The following is a 17061-nucleotide window of genomic DNA, read 5'->3' on the forward strand; positions in this document are numbered from 1 at the left end:
ACATTACTTTCAATATTTAATATTTTTATTGTTGCTAAATTTTATTCATTAATTTGCAGGTGTTTAGTGGAAGGGAGACGTTCCTGTTAATTAGCTCAGGCCATTATGTTATAGAACCCAAACTGCATAAATTATATTGATAAAAATAGTATTAATTTTTAAAACTTAGATATAACAGTATGAAAACTACATCCAAATTAAGTAAGTATGGAAACGGCAGATTTTTCTGAATACTTTAGCTATGAGAAATCAGAAGAAATGTAACCTTTGTTATCAGAAATCTCATGAAATTATTCAAATTAACAAATTTTAAGGAAAGTTTTGTCCGGATATATGTCCAAGAGTGGGATTACTGGGTCATATGGTAGTTCTATGTATAAGGTACCTCCATACTGTTCTCCATAGTGGTTGTACCATCTTACATTTCCACCAACAGTGCAGGAGGGTTCCCTTTTCTTCACACCCCCTTCAGCATTTATTTGTGGACTTATTAATAATGGCCATTCTGACTGGTGTGAGGTGGTATCTCATGGTGGTTTTGATTTGCATTTCTCTAATAATCTAATAATAGTGATGTTGAGCATTTTTTCATGTGCTTGTTGGCCATCTGTATATTTTCCTTGAATTCAGGTCTTTTGCCCATTCTTCCATTGGGTGGTTGGTTTTTTGCTGTTCAATTGTATAAACTGTTCGTATATTCTAGAGATTAAGCCCTTATCAGTTGAATCATTTGAAACTATTTTCTCCCATTCTGTAAGTGGACTTTTTGTTTTCTTTTTGGTTTTCTTTGTTGTGTAAAAGCTTGTCAGTTTGATTGGGTCCCAATGGTTTACTTTTGCTTTTATTTCTGTTGCTTTGGGAGACTGACCTGAGAAAACATTTGTAAGGTTGATGTCAGAGAATGTTTTGCCTATATTCTCTTCCTGGAGTTTGATGGTGTCTTGTTTTATATTTAAGTCTTTCAGCCATTTTGAGTTTATTTTTGTCATTGGTGTGAGGGTGTGTTCTAGTTTCACTGATTTGCATGCAGCACGTTCATTGCAGTACTATTCACAATAGCCAAGACATGGAAACAACCCAAATGTCCATCAACAGACGACTAGATTAGGAAGATGTGGTATATATACACAATGGAATACTCCTCAGCCATAAAAAAGAAATGAAATAGTGCCATTTGCAGCAACATGGATGGAACCAGAGACTCTCATACTGAGTGAAGTAAGTCAGAAAGAGACAAATATCATATGATGTCACTTATATCTGGTACCTAATATACAGCACAAATGAACATATTCACAGAAAAGAAAATCATGGGCTTTTTTGGAGAATAGACTTGTGGTTGCTAGGGGAGAGGAGGAAGGAGTGGGATGGACTGGGAGCTTGGGGTTAACGGATGCAAACTATTGCTTTTGGAATGGATTAACAATGAGGTCCTGCTGTGTAGCATGGAGAACTATGTCTAGTTACTTACGAAGGAGCATGATAATGGGAGAAAAAAGTATGTATACATGTATGTATAATTGGGTCCCCATGCTGTACACTGGGAAATAAAAATAGTGTTGGGGAAATAACAATAAAAAAATTTAAGTCATGCTAAATATGAATCACTTGTATAGTATTTTGAAAGTATTCATTATAATTTTAACTTTTGTCACTGATTTTATTATAAAACACTTTCTAGAACTTCTTTTCCTCTGTCATACTAGATATAATTGTCATCAAGTTCTACCTTATCCATTACACTGGAGCCTGAAAAGTATAAATTCTCAATTAATTCAAAGAGTTTACCTACACCAGTTGTTCTAGTTGATGCTCAATTAGCAGCATTTGCATCACCTGAGATATTCTTAGACAGGTAAATTCTCTGGCCCCAACCAGACCTTCTGAATTAAAATCTAGGATCCTTCTATATTTCAAGAAGCCCTCCAGGTGATTCTGACTCATGGTAAAATGTGACTTTACAGACCAGGGGCTTCCAAACTGCTCCCCATAAAACTTTTTGACAGTATAAATACATCTCAGTCAGTCAAAGCCTGGGTAGGGAGTGACTGGTGAGGTGCCTAGAGTGCAAAATTTAAGGAGTTACTAACTTTCAGGGTCCTACAAGTTACTACACAATCCTGAGAATAAGTGGTTTCTTCCATTTTGCCCCCTTGTACCACCCCTGCAATTAGTAATTAAATGAAATAAGTGCCACCTATTTTCCTTGCCTGTTTTACAGATATCAACTGAAATGCCTAAAAAGATGCATATGAGAAAAGATCAAAGAAGAAATAAGTATGAGTAAATCTCAAACTGCGCAATCAACACTGAAATAATTAGTATTTGGCTATATGATAGACTATTTCTTACTCCAAGTCATATATTATGCAATGAGGACTATTAAACACTGAACATATTAGGTACGGAACCTGAGAAGCACTGTGGAGATTCATCTGATATGTACTATTTATCCAATATGAAATATTAATGCTTAATAATAAAATTCTTAATATCTAAACTGCAATGACTGGAATATCTGTTGTTTTCAAACTATGATCTATAGAGCCCTCGGGTCCAGGGAAGAAGTGAGGGGCTCTTGTGGAGGTGGTTCCAGTCTTTACCTCAGCTTCAACCAAAGTGGCTCCATAGATTTACACATAATTTATTTATTTATTTACAAAACAGTCTACTTAGAGACAGGGTTCTGCTGTTGGGAAAAAGTTTTAATCTTACAATGATATGACTCTGACACCTATTTTAGGACCTTCAATCTTAAACTAAAAATCTGCAAAAAATATAGCAGAAACATTATTAACAACATTGAATATAGATAATACCGTCTGGCCTAAAAAACGTCAGAATTTCTTTCAGTTGTGACTTGAACATTGACAGATCATGAAAAACAGAGTAGTGGCTCCCAGCCTTTTGTAAACTACAAAACCACTTCTTTAAATACAATTTTAGAAAAAAGTCCAAAAATTAAAAACAAGTAGAGCTAATCTGATTAAAAAGTAAGAATGAGAAAGCTCCTTTCTCCCTATTAGTCTTCCTTTTCCTGCTTCCTAACACATCATCCTTTGCCTCACCTGTCTCTGCACTCTCCAACCACATAATAAACACAGCCCCTGAAGAACTGTCAGAGAAACACCATGAAAGGGTAAAGCCAAAGTACTAAAATCGATTTTTCTAAGTTAAAAAGATATGTTTTTAAATGTTCACCAGGTAGAAAATTACTCAATTCTCATAAAAATGAGAATAAGGTATACAAACTAAAGTTTTCAAAGTATATAACATACACTAAATACTAAAGAACTTAGAAATCAGCGGCTTTTATTCAACGAATCATGAGTTGCTCTGATTGAATAATTAAAAAAAAAAAAAAGTCAAGGGGAGAGTTCCCATTGTAGCTCAGCAGGTTAATAATCTGACTAGTATCCATGAGGATGCAGGTTTGATACCTGGCCTTGCTCAGATCCAGCAGTGCCATGAGCTGCAGTGTGGGTTGCAGAAGCAGCCTAGATATGGTATTACTGTGGCCGTGGCATAGGCTGGCAGCTGCAGCTCCAATTCCATCCTAGGGGGGAACTTCCATATGCTGCAGGTCTGACCATTTAAAAGGGAAAAAAAAGTCAAGGCAAAGAAATACTGTTATCCCCCAAACACTATTTCTACTTAAAAGAACAAAATGACTGATTAATGTTACTGATGAACTTCCTCCCTCTTGTTTGGGACATCAAGAGATAGTTTGTTCAAAGATATTTGTGATGGTTTCCCTTTTACTCTTTCACTTCAAAAAGCCTTACACAACAATAAAATATTCTAGAATGGGAAAGGCTTAGTTGGTCTAGTAGCATGGACAATATAATTTACAAAAAATATTTCACCAAGCGCTTATGTATAAACACCTGATTTTCTTTACTAAATTATATTTTCAAATATTCACCAATTTGTGATACAATGTCCTTAAAATACATTGACAGGATCAGTCTAACCACAAACTAATGTGCCAGAGAGAAAGCTGATTTCACTAGTCATAAGCAGAAATATGAAACAGTTTAAATAACATATTATGTGAGTTACTTTTATCAAAAATTAACTTTAGTTACTTAAATTCTACTAAAAATGCACAACTAAAGTTTATAACCAAAGTAATGTCTTTGTGTTCTATGCATATCTATGAAGACTGAAACAAATACACAATTCACCTAAGAAATTCTACCTGCAGAATTTTAAGGGCCTCAAAACCCATTAATAGCATATTCTTTAGGAACTGGGCTGGGCCTATCATTTTAGGGTTAACAGAGTAAGAAACATTATCTTTGACTCTGCAATCATCAGTATATGAAATAATTCCTTTCCAATTTTAATTACAAATATGTAATTACATACACACATATATTCCTGAATAACTTAATGTTCTAATACTAACCTTTTATACAAGATGCTACTCCACTCTTTTTTCCTAAAGAAAATCTCTACTCACATGTGAAAGGAAACCAACTTGGCAAAATTAAGCTATTCACTGCAGAACATATTTGAGACAGTAAAGCAAGTCACCAAACATTAAGAGGTAACAATGCTAGGTCAGAAAAACCAACTTCGGTATTACAGGAAAGAAAACTCTGAACACAATTTTAAAATACCAATGTCTAAAAACTCTGAATTCAAGAATAAAGTAGTTCAGTAAATACTGCAATTTACCATTTTGTATGTCTGTGTCTTATTCTTAAAGCACGCCATTTGTTGGCTCTAAACTGTGAATTATTTTAAATAACAACAGTGAATTATTCCGATTCTTTTTTTAAAGAAAAAGATATTAATTTAAAGCATATTTCCTTTAGTTTCTAAATTCACTAAATCAAGTAGGCAAAGATTTATAACAGCAATCATATTTTTCTCAGAACTATTTTCAATACTGACAAGTATTGTATAATTTAAATTATATTTCATATAATAAGAAACAAAACAATTAGAGTTGAAAATATTCATTTCAAAGACATTATCTAAATCTCTGTATACTTAACATGGCTTTTTGTTATAAAAATATTGCAAAATAATGTAGAATAATCTTTCACCATAAATTAAATAGCAACATTTTCAAGATAAGATTATGTTTAGAAGTTTTTAAAAGATGATAAAATAACTTTTTTTCTTCTGCCAAATCTGTTTTTTATCAAGTTAATTATAATACATTTTTGATAAAATAACTTATAACACATAATGAAACAGCTATAAAATGCCAAAAAAATAAAGGAAATTGCACTTACATCCATAGCTCTCTTAATAAAAGGTATCTGTGTGCCACTGTCCAGATCTTCATTTATAATAAGCCTTCTAGCCCACTGACCTGCCCTGACAACACCACTACCATGAATTAAAACCATGAGTTTCTGTGGATTTGTCAAAGCATCCTCACTCATAAAGATAAAACTCTTTGGTTCACTCTCAGTGGCATCTACCTGTAATTAAAAAAAAATTAAACAATAAATGTTTGCTGATCAGGCACAGGCATAAATGAGAAAACAACTAATGGTTACTACAAATTATAGAATGACTACTACAGAATTATAGAAGTAAAAAAACTTTAAAATATTCATTAGAGATTGACAATTATACCTAAGTAGATGAGCAAAAAAAGCATGATATTAATTTAAACATAAAAATATGATAAAAGAATATTGGAAGTATGTCTACTACCATTACTATATACTTAGTATTATATTATCATTATAAATAAGAATAATTTCTGAATGATTCCTTTGGTCTAGATACTATGCTAAATGTTTTTAAAATATTATTTCAATTAATTACAATTCTATTAAGGTGATACTATTATTACATTCATTTACAGATGAAAAAATTAAGGCCTTGGGAGTTGAAATAACTTGCCCAAGGTCACACCGCTATTAAGTCTATAATTATATAACAGAAAAATGTTGCACCTAAAATAAAAAGTAGAAAAACCCCATTGGAGAATACACATAGTGGAAAACCACATATGAGCAAGGAATACTAGTAATCTTTTAAAAGGTAGAAGGGGGAACTATTTAAAAATTCAAATACCTACTTAGACAGACTTGGAAATTTCATTCAGAGTGTGAACACAGGGTTATATAAGTTATTTTATGAAGGAATATTATTTGTGTACTTTGATAACCTTATTTTATGTGCCACTTATTTACATAATGAAAAGTGAAGATTTTCATTCATTTTGATTATACTTAATATTTAGGCTTAATCGAGATGATATATGATTTAGATCTGAAAGACTCAAAAGACTTTTAGAAAGGGATAACTTCCCAACTTTTTATTGCTTATGCCTGGCATGCATTTAGTGGTATTCCACATCAGCAATAGCAAATAGCTAGGAATGGAAGCCTCTGTGTAGCCAGGTCAGAACTAGAATTAAAGTCTTGATGGTTGGTAATAAACGCATCCTCAAACAAAGAGGTTAATCCACAGGCTGGGTAATGCAATAGCACTTCACTTCAACAACAGTGTATAGTCATACAATTATCAAAATAAGAAAGACAAAAACTGGATACCAAAAAAATGCCCTGGATTCTACATGTTCCCAGTCACTAACCCTGGGATGAGAAAAATTTTAATATTTCTTGATTTCCACAACAATCAGATTGGTGTTAGTAATAGATGCATAGTCATTTTTGTAAACAAAACATAAAGGGCAATTATTTCAGCAAGCAGAGCACAGCCATAGGGTCTAAGAAAAAAAAACAAAAAAAAAACACCTTCTCAGTGAAGCCTTCTCTGACTACCCCATTCAAACACTTCCCCAAGAATGTGCTAGTGCCATTCTGTTTTATTTTCCTCTATAGCACATAATACAATCACTATGCTTTACTTTGTGTGTGTGTGTGTGTGTGTTTACTAACCATCTGCTCCCTCCACTAGAAGCTAAGTCCAGGAAGGCACAACCATTTCTGTTTGTCTCCAGCTACACTCCCAATTCCTAAAATAAAGAATGGCACATTGTAGGAACCTGGTTATAAAAGAATGAATGAAACTTTGGAATAAAGACTCTTATCAAGCATGACCACTGACTTTAGATAAAAGGTAGGAGAGGGACCTACTAACTAAACAATGTGTCTTAACTATGGTTATAATACTTGTCTGGTTCAGAAGGCACACATGGAAGATTAAACTAATGCATGATTATAAAGAATTTTAAAAGATACACTGTGCTAAGGATTAAAATGACATAACTGTATCTTTATTATTAATACTTAAAATGCAGTAAGAGAAGTATGAAATATAACACTACCACATTAGCTTCATTTGCATGTGTCATCCAGAAAAAACAAACTACTATGATATGATTGAAAACACAGAGAAAGCAAAGTGGATGAGAGACAGAGGAAAACTAAATCTGAGAAGAAAAATTACCTTTTACCCAGGAATGCTGTTCAAGAATTTTTAAGGAGTGCCAAGGTAGCCATGAACAAATGAATAAAAGTTTTACTTGAACATCCAGATATGTCAACTTTAAAAATATCAGAACATCAGAGTATTTATGGAAAAGAAGAAAATGGATAACGTCATGGTATTAATGATTAAGGTGTAAGAGCAGTATTTGAGCTGGTAATTGACTAACACTAATCTCAATTTAATGCAGAACTGTGCTGTGACTCTGTAGCTGGTAACTACAGTCTACACTGTGTAAAGTTAGAGATAATTTTAAATAGAAATTTATCTACATGAAGAAAATAATTTTTCATTAAGTACTGAAATGGCTATTTCGAGGCCACTTATCTTTAAACAATGGTAATTTATTAAGATGAGCTTTAATTAAGGGATACACAGGAAGGTCGTTCCAGTGTTTCACCTCAAGGTAAGGACAAATCAACTTCCAAGACCAATTGGTCAGTGAGACTGAACCAAACAATTTTTAACAGTTAGCAATTCATTTTGGGATACCTATGAAACGCACTAATTTTGATATTTATTTAAATATGATTGAATAAATCAAATGAAAATGTAATGTACCCAATATTCTGTATAAATATGACATACTAAAATTGAGAATATTTTGTACCTATTTATATGAAGAGGAGAGTAAACATGAGACACGATCATGATCTTTACCATTAAGTCATGGACTTGCGCAAAGTGCTGCCATTAAAAAAAAAAAGAAGGAAGTTTTTCTTTCCTTGTTAAATATTTCAGCTATAAAACTAAGACAGAATTCATCATCAGGACAAAAAAAGTTGGTGGTATTCCTTTTGTAAAAAGAACACATTGAAAAACAACCACAAAACCCCACCCTCAGTGCTAGCTTTGGGATTTAAGAGAACTCAGGAGAAAACAAATACTTAGGGGAGAAAATTTCACAATTATATAAAATAGGTGATGAAAATTTATGGATAATTTAATTTCCTAAAGTAAACCTTTTTGTTTATTTTCAGTTTATAAAATTAGAGAATCTTCACTAACCAAAAATGGACATGATACTTGTTCTAGGTCTCATATAATCTAAAGCTCTCTCTGTGTAACATTATGGTCTAAATTCAAATATCAGGAAAACAATCAGATCTACAAAGTCCTTCTAAACCTAATTTCAGGCTTTCTATAAAGAAAATTAATGAAATTTAATCATATAACATGACAAATATGGTCAATTATCTTGTGATTTGTTCTGGAAATCAAGAGAATTAAAATGAGTTTAAAGATTCCATGGAACTAGAAGTATTACAGAGTTAAAGGACTCACTATTAACTGTGCTATAATAGTGAATTAACCTAAGACTCTTTAAATATCATTCTTCACAAACTTCAACAGAAAAAGAACAAGGAACGAAGATCAAAGTCTTCTGCCTTAATTTTTCCAGAAGACCAAATTCAGTGTTTAGTTTTAATAGAGTAAGACACTAGACCTAAAATCAAAACTAAAAGGTTTAAATCCAAAAAAAAAAGATTAGTATATTCATTACCAAAAAGATACTAAAATCTTCCTCTTCATATAATTCAAAGGAAGGAAAGTTTCCAAATAAGGGCTGGCCTAGCTCTTACATAGAATAATATTGTATTCACTGGTATGTCACTAGCCCTTAGAATAGTGCCTGGCACCCTAAAATAAATATCTGTTGAATGAATGAATAAATGAATAATGATTAACTATGTGAACTAATACTTGAGGTTATCTATAGCAAAGTAAATATAAAATAGATTTCTTTTAAAAAAATCAAACTATGGAATTAGTTTGTAAGGATGGATAGCACTGAGAAATCCTCAAACTCCCTAATTCATAGTAGAATAACATTAAGAATTTTAAAATTTCACGTCAACAAAATTATCAATATTTAAAATTTTGTGCCTTAAGTAAATTACATCCATGAAGTCTTCCAGATTCATATAGATCATAAAATCAGAGAGTTGTCAGAGAGTTGTCAGGGATCATCTAGCATAGCCCACCATCATATCACACAAAAGGTTACTATTTTTTCTTGTTTAAAAGCTTAATACTACTCAGCCATAAAAAAGAACAAAATAATGCCATTTGCAGCAACATAGATGGAACTAGAGACTCTCATACTAAATGAAGTAAGTCAGAAAGAGAAAGACAAACACCATATCACTTATATATGGAATCTAATATATGGCACAAATGAAACTTTCCACAGAAAAGAAAATCATGGACTTGGAGAATAGACTCGTGGTTGCCGAGGGGGAGGGAGCAGGATGGATTGGAAGCTTGGGGTTAATAGATTCAGACTATTGCCTTTGGAATGGATAAGCAATGAGATCCTGCTGTGTAGCACTGGGAACTATATCTAGTCACTTATGATGGAGCATGATAATGTGAGAAAAAAGAATCCATACAAGTATGTGTAACTGGGTCGCCATGCTGTATAATAGAAAATTGACAGAACACTGTAAACCAGCTATAATGAAAAAAAATCATAATATTAAAATAAATAAATAAGAAAGCTTAATACTTCATTTTTTTTTTTTTTTTTGGTCTTTTTGCCATTTCTAGGGCCACTTCCGCAGCATATGGAGGTTCCCAGGCTGGGGGTCGAATCGGAGCCGTAGCCGCCAGCCTACACCAGAGCCACAGCAATGCGGGATCAGAGCAGCTCTGCAACCTATACCACAGCTCACACCTACACCAGAGCCACAGCAATGCGGGAACAGAGCAGCTCTGCAATCCACACCACACCTCACTGCAACGCCAGATCCTTAACCCTCTGAGCAAGGCCAGGGTTCAAACCCACAACCTCGTGGTTCCCAGTCAGATTTGTTAACCACTGCGCCACGATGGGAAATCCTATACTTCATGTTTTGCATTGAAAAAAGAAACACTTCTTTTGAGAAGCTGAGTATAAGAACATATTTCAAACTTTTCAACTCTGAAATGGCAAAATGTGCGAAATTTCAAAAACGTGTCCTCCCTAAAAGGGGAGTAGTATTCTGAAACAGGAGGCAACAGGAATGAATATGGGGATGTACAGAGCAAATAACATAGAAATGAAACATATAATAAAAAAATTAAGAAATAATCAAAGGTATAGAGAATGTCTAGTGCAATAAAAATTACATTGGTTTACTTCAAATAAATAAGTAAAAATAATTTGTACCAAATAAATGAGAAAGGGAAGAGGAAACAGTAGTCCCTTTGTGCCATCATTTTCAAAAAAGACTAGAAATCAGTATTTCTTTTCTTTATACTGAAGAGTATCACTTTTTAAGAACTATTGTTCACAATGATATAAGGTATACTGACAGGCATTTAATCAATACCAAAACACTAAGATCTTAACATTTAAACTTCCCACAATTAATACAAAAGTTTTCTTCTGAATTTAGAACTATTTATTTGGAACCATGAATATTTAAAAAAATTGGACTTACTGGAATAGAAATTTTTTTCAAATTACAGTCCTTTTCCAGGAGCTCATATACATACTTCGTGATGATCTAAGTAGGAAAGAAATAATATATTAAAATACAATATTGTCCATTATCAAAATTCACATAAATTATTAAAATTTATTGTTCCAAATGAGTATATCTCTATCCTGGAATATTCTGATACAAAATTAAAAATCTCTTTACTGGTTTACTTACTGCTGCTGTGTATTGAATAACTATGGACCTTAATACTAAGGATTAGAACTGGTTAATATAAACTCACAAAAATATACAAGGACTCTCTATTTTACAAAGCCATACTCTGTAAACATATCTTCTTTTTTTCTCAGTATTCTAGAATTCTGTTTCGGCTCTACTTTCCCCATAAGTATATTACATTTAATACAGTACTATCACAACTCTGAATCCTAATACCTCTTCCGCATTCAATGAATCAAGGAGGGAACAGTCAGCAGTATTTATTTACTGGTATGGTTATCTAGATTTGTGGTAGGCAGAGACATAGCTCCCCAAAGATATCCACATTTTAACTCCTGAAACCTATTAATACGGTATGTTACATGGCAAAAGGGACTTTGTATATATATGATTAAGGTTAAAAACCCAAGATGAGGAGATTATCCTGGTTACTCTGAGTGGACCGAATTTAATCATATAAACCCCTGTAAGTTTATTACAGAACAGTAAATCAGAAGGATGCAAAGTGAGAGGGCCTCAACTGGCCACTGATGGTTTTGAACATGGAGGAAAGAGATAACAAGCCAGGAAATGTAGTGGCCTTTTTTAAGGTGGGATAATCCCCAGTTTACAGCCAGTAAGAAATCAAGACCATTTGTAAGTTCCACCAACAACTACACCAAGAAACAGTCTGGATTTTTCCCCTAGAGAATCCAGAAAGAAACAGCCTATCCAACATGTTGATTTCAGTTTGGTGACACGCATACTGAACTTATGAGCTAAAGAATGATAAGATATTATAGATTTGGGTTGTTTCAAGCCACTAAACTTATGGTAATTTGTTACAGCAGTAATAGAAAAGTACCCTACTATTCCTATTAAGGAAAGCAAACAGAGTAGTGAAGAAAGAGATGTCTGGATTAAAAGTGATGATTTAATAGGCTTTAAGAGTCATTTTAAGGAGGGTTGCCCTCAACATATCTTGAATCATCTATGCACAATATCTAAGAGAAGAATTTTAGCAGCAACGTAATTAAGTCAAATTTTATAAAATAAAATCATATTTTTTGAAGAAAATTAAGATTGCTTTGGTGCTCTCTTCTGTAATCTAAAATAGATTCTCTATTCTGCTTTCTCTAAGGAGTCCAAAACCCTTTCTTCTCTGTATAGATATTCATTCATTTTAGAAAGAGTTATTAGATGTATACTAGAACAGCTTTATATTGGCTGGTAATATAATTTCAAAAGTGACAACGTTAAACTACAAGTAGGCAAAAATTAGTTATTAATTGAATAACAGTCTTATATGTTAGGTAGCAGTTAAAATTATGTTCATTATACCTTCACTAGAAAGTAGCAGTGCTGTAGAACTGAAAGAGTAAATTAAAAATATGTAGGATGAGATTAAAAATATGTATGAAGTTACATAATGGGTTACTACTTCAAGAGAAATGGTTTAACTAAATGATATTAGCTAAAATGAGTGGGTTATCATTTCCAAAAATGTCCTTCTATTAAATCATAAAATATCCTTATATTTAAAGCAACAATAGAACTAATCAGACTTAAGCCAAACTCAAATAAATTCTATCACTATGCAAAATATTTACAAGACATACCTTGAGAAATAAAAAAATTAAACCGTTTTGGCAGTTCATACCTTACACCAATGTGAAATATGATATTACAGTTAATTCTTCATTTCATACTACAGGATAATAAAAAACAATTCAAAAATGCTTACATTTAATTTTGAAAAACAGTATAGGGCCAGTGTCTATTCTAATAAAATCATACAACAAGGAGAGTTGGAGAAACAATACCTAACTTGTCCAGTTTGCCTTGATCTCCAAATCCTGACTATAGAGGAAAAGCAACAGAGATAGATCACACACCAGGTGCTTTAGGTGACTTTTTCCTGCCTCTTCCCAACCCTCCAAGGCAGGACAAAATATCCCACCTCTGTGCTCCTCTGGACATGCTTGACATATATGAGTTTGGTATTAATTACTTGTCTGCTAACTTACTAGCCTTAGAACACTAAAATTTAGGTATCCTACTTCTACTCCCCGTTGTATCCACACAGGGTGGTGTCTGGCGCATTGAAGGTACTTTAAAACAGTATACAAATTCTCTTCACTGTTCATTCTGTCTACATCCTTGGAGGGAGATAAGTGCTTCAGATTTTTAAAATATCTTTTCAAAATGCTGAATTGAGGCTTAGAAAGAAAACATCAAGGATTCATAGCCTTACAGCTTGAGTAGGAATGCAGTCTGCATTTAGAAAAGTCAACAAATGAAAAGATAATTTCAAAAAAAGATAACCTCTGCCCAAATGTAATCTATGTTCAAATATTCACTAGAAATAGTGTTTCCAGTGTAGTTTATAAACAGAAGAGAAAAGGCTTAAGAGACTAATAAGAATGCTCTAAAGTGAAAACTTCATTCTAATAAGAAAGATTGGAACTTCTGGTTTCTGATCTGAAATTCTAATATAGAGTTTGGAAGGAGTCATTCCTATCCTCACAAAAAGAAAAAAACTAAACAAACTGAAATTCAATGACTCTTCTTAGATCCATCAGAGAACTGAGGTCACAGAGCAAACTGCTGCCCTCAAAATTAAAGAGTCAGGCAGGCAGATATAGAAAATCAGGATTTACTGATAACAAAAGCCCAGTACAGAAGTGTTGGCTGAAGCCAGTCCTAGGTTAGGAATGTTTTCAACCATAACTGATTAATTTCTGGAGGTTCAATATGAAGACTAACTTAATAAATGAAAAATTATGAGGGGTTTCAGCCTTAAAGAAGGATCCCCAAAATATCTATGAATATACCTGCATGAGCCCCACTAGGTTCTCACTGTGGAGATAAAAGAAAAATCCTTATCTGCTTCCAGCAGGGAAAAAGGAAAGTAATCATTTTGAAATACTACTGAACTCTATTCTCCTTAATAAAGCTTGCCCACAAGGAAAACGATTTCATCAGAGCCTAAATGACTTAGAGGGGGCAAAGGGCTCACTAATAAGACTAAGACCTAATCATAGAAGGTTTCCTCACATTACCACCGTATCAATAGGGCTCCTATAAAATAACAAGGAATGGGATACAGCCAAAAGAACTGCAAGATTCACCCCTATTTAAGAACTCTAGGAAAACTGACAGACAACAGGGAAAACAAAGGACATAAGAGAAAACTTTAGATGTGGCCACAAGAGCTACACCAAATAATAAACACAGACTGATTCCTAGCCAGATAAACACAAAACTTCACAATAAAGACCTTTCTGTCAAAGTTCCATTTGTCCAATAGATCATGTCCAGCTTTCAACAAAAAATTATTGGGCACAATAAAAGTCAAAAAGAAAGAACCTGAAGAGAGACATCAAACATCAGAAAATTTGGAATTAAGATACTTGAAATTTAAAACAGTAAGTAATATGCTTTACTGAAAAACTCGACAACATAAAAGTACAGAATAGTAACGTAAGCTGATAAATGGAAAACTCCAAGAAAAAATAAAAGGAAATGCTAGATTAAAAATACTGTAAAAAAAAAAATGAAGAATGCTTTTGATAGGCTCATCAGTAGACTGGATATGGCCATGAAAATAAAAGACAGTTCCAAAATTGAAATGCAAAGAGGAAAAAAATGAAAAGATGGAACAAAATACCTGAGAATTGTGGGATAATTATAAAGGTTTAACATACACATAATAATTATACCAGAAGGAGAAGAAAGATGAAAGAACAGAGGAACTACCTGATGTAATAATGGCTGAGACTATTCCAAAATCAATGACAGACACAAAACCACAGATCCAGGTAGTACAAGGAAGGATAAATACCGAAACTGCATCTGGCCATATCATAATAAAATCAAACACAAAGAGAAAATCTGTAAAGAAGCCAGACTGGAGGTATGAAGGATTTGGGGAAGTGTGGGGTGTGTGGGACTTTACCTACAGAGGAAAAAAAGATAAAAATGACATCAAACTTCTCTTAGGAACCATGTACACAAGAAGATAGGAGACTGAACTATTCAAAGTACTGAAAGCAAAAAACCACCAATCCATAATTCTGTATCCACTGAACTTATCCTTCTAAGGTGAGAAAGACTTTCTTAGACAAACAAAAATTGAGAGAATTTTTTTGCTAGTACATCTATCACAAGAAATGTTAAAAGAAATTATTCAGAGAGAAGGAAAATTACATAGGTCAGAAATGTAGGAGTTCCCATCATGGCTCAGTGGTAATAAACCCAACTATTATCCATGAGGACCTGAGCTCAATTCCTGATCTCACTCAGTGGGTTAAGGATCTGGCATTGCCATGAGCTGTGGTGTAGGTCTTAAATGCAGCTTGGGTCTCATGTTCCTGTGGCAAGGAAGAACATTAGAGAGGTAATACGTTAAGGTTAAATAATTTAAACTTTTTTTTTCTTATTTTTAATTGTTCTAACAGACAACAGTTTGTTGAAAATAACAGCAACAATGTTTTTGATTTTGTTTTAGAAAATAAAGATGAACAACAGCAAGAGTTTAGGTTATGGGAGGGAGGAACTGAGAATTCTGTTATAAGGTATTCGCCCTGCCCAGATTGAAAAAAAATTGGAAAAAAAAACCAATTATTATACCTGATAATTTTTCTGTATTTCTTTCAATTCCTAAGAATTAGCCATACAACTGAAATTAAATCCACAATGACAGATAGGGAAGTAATTCTGAGGTTATATATTCATGAAATGGATCCCTTGGCTAACAACAGAATAATGCCCTTTATGAACTGGAGACAAACTAGACTTTTTTTCTAGCTCAGGATTTCTCTATCTAGTGATTAAAGAAAAGTTTACTATTAGATTGCCAGGCTTCTGTTTGCTATTCTGAAGAAAACCCTCTCAGTAGTAACAAATTATATTTGACCTGATTGATTCACACCAGTAACAATTTCCATTTCTCAACTTTATTATAAAGATAAGACAAACATGTCTGTACTCGGGCCATCATAAGAATAAGAACTTCAGTTGAAGAAATAAAACAAAAATGTCCATAAATCATCAGTCACATTCACCCCTGGAAAGAACACTTATATGCTAAGAGCATCCTGATTTGGAGTATAAAGGTGGATGAACTGAACTGAAAGATACACTCTGAAAGATTTAACTCTTTATCTATGAAATTTTATGCCCCCTATATCAAAGAAAATCTCAGAAAAAAGACTTATGTGGCTACAAACACGAATTAGTAAAATATAAAAAAAATAAAACATTAAAAAAGAAAACAACTTTAAGAGAGCCTGGAGCTGATCAATTATTACTTAGTAGAAATCTAGTTCTAATTTGATGGAATAATATTTAAGTGATTTGTAATTAATAGAAGTGACAGTTCTCTCAGTTCTCCCCTGCTTAAAATAATTAGGTATATGATTTCTGTCTTAAATAGATGTCAGAACAGTTGAAAACAGTTTAGTTTTTTACCTAAGTAACTCCTTTTAACACTATTCGTTTTCTTAGGAAGCTCTCATTTCACAAACAAGCCAAGTAGAGTCAATACCAGCAGGGTGATTTACAGATGTATTACAAATGTAAAAATCTTCGAAATTATGTGGTCTTACTGTATTTAGAAGTTTAACAGTAGGTTGTAAACACACTTGCTTTTAACACAATCTTTGTAAGATTGTATCTATTTTGGGTTACTCAGTTCCATTTCACTTATTGATACTGATATAAACAGCATTTAAAAAACTACATGGCTTTTAAGAAACCAGTCTTACTCATCTCATCTCTAAACAAGTGCAAGTGGTAGAAGATTTTAGCTGTGAGCAATGACTTGATTTAGAACATGTTTATCCCCAAAGCAGGAACATTCACACAGTGTAATTTTTACCTTCAGGGCTGAGTAATTTGTGGTTCAACAGAATCAGATTTAGTATTACACCATCAAGGACAATGCAGTACTTCTTAAAAGCATTAAAAGTTAACAAGTATATGAGATATACATTTTAAATTTAATATTTAT

General features: G+C 33.0%; 1 protein-coding gene across 13 annotated transcripts in view; it reads right to left on the reverse strand.

The window, feature by feature from the left end:
- The window catches only part of ARB2A (ARB2 cotranscriptional regulator A), a 416372-nt gene that overhangs the window by 306842 nt on the left and 92469 nt on the right, over nucleotides 1-17061 (reverse strand). For 9 of the 13 annotated variants that reach the window (XM_013994989.3, XM_013994986.3, XM_021085392.2 and 6 more), the window contains 2 exons: nucleotides 10851-10916; nucleotides 5250-5441 (listed from right to left, as the gene is read on the reverse strand). In XM_013994989.3, the coding sequence (XP_013850443.2) occupies nucleotides 5250-5441; nucleotides 10851-10916 (258 nt within the window). The remainder of the gene's footprint in view (nucleotides 1-5249; nucleotides 5442-10850; nucleotides 10917-17061) is intronic. The other 4 variants (XM_085014062.1, XM_085014060.1, XM_085014061.1 and 1 more) reach the window with 1 other exon arrangement.

Source organism: Sus scrofa, chromosome 2 (genome assembly GCF_054392235.1).
Source record: "Sus scrofa isolate SSC_HxYL_T2T_F1_AM1 chromosome 2, Sscrofa_HxYL_maternal_Yorkshire_Landrace_v2.0, whole genome shotgun sequence".
Taxonomy (NCBI): domain Eukaryota; kingdom Metazoa; phylum Chordata; class Mammalia; order Artiodactyla; family Suidae; genus Sus; species Sus scrofa.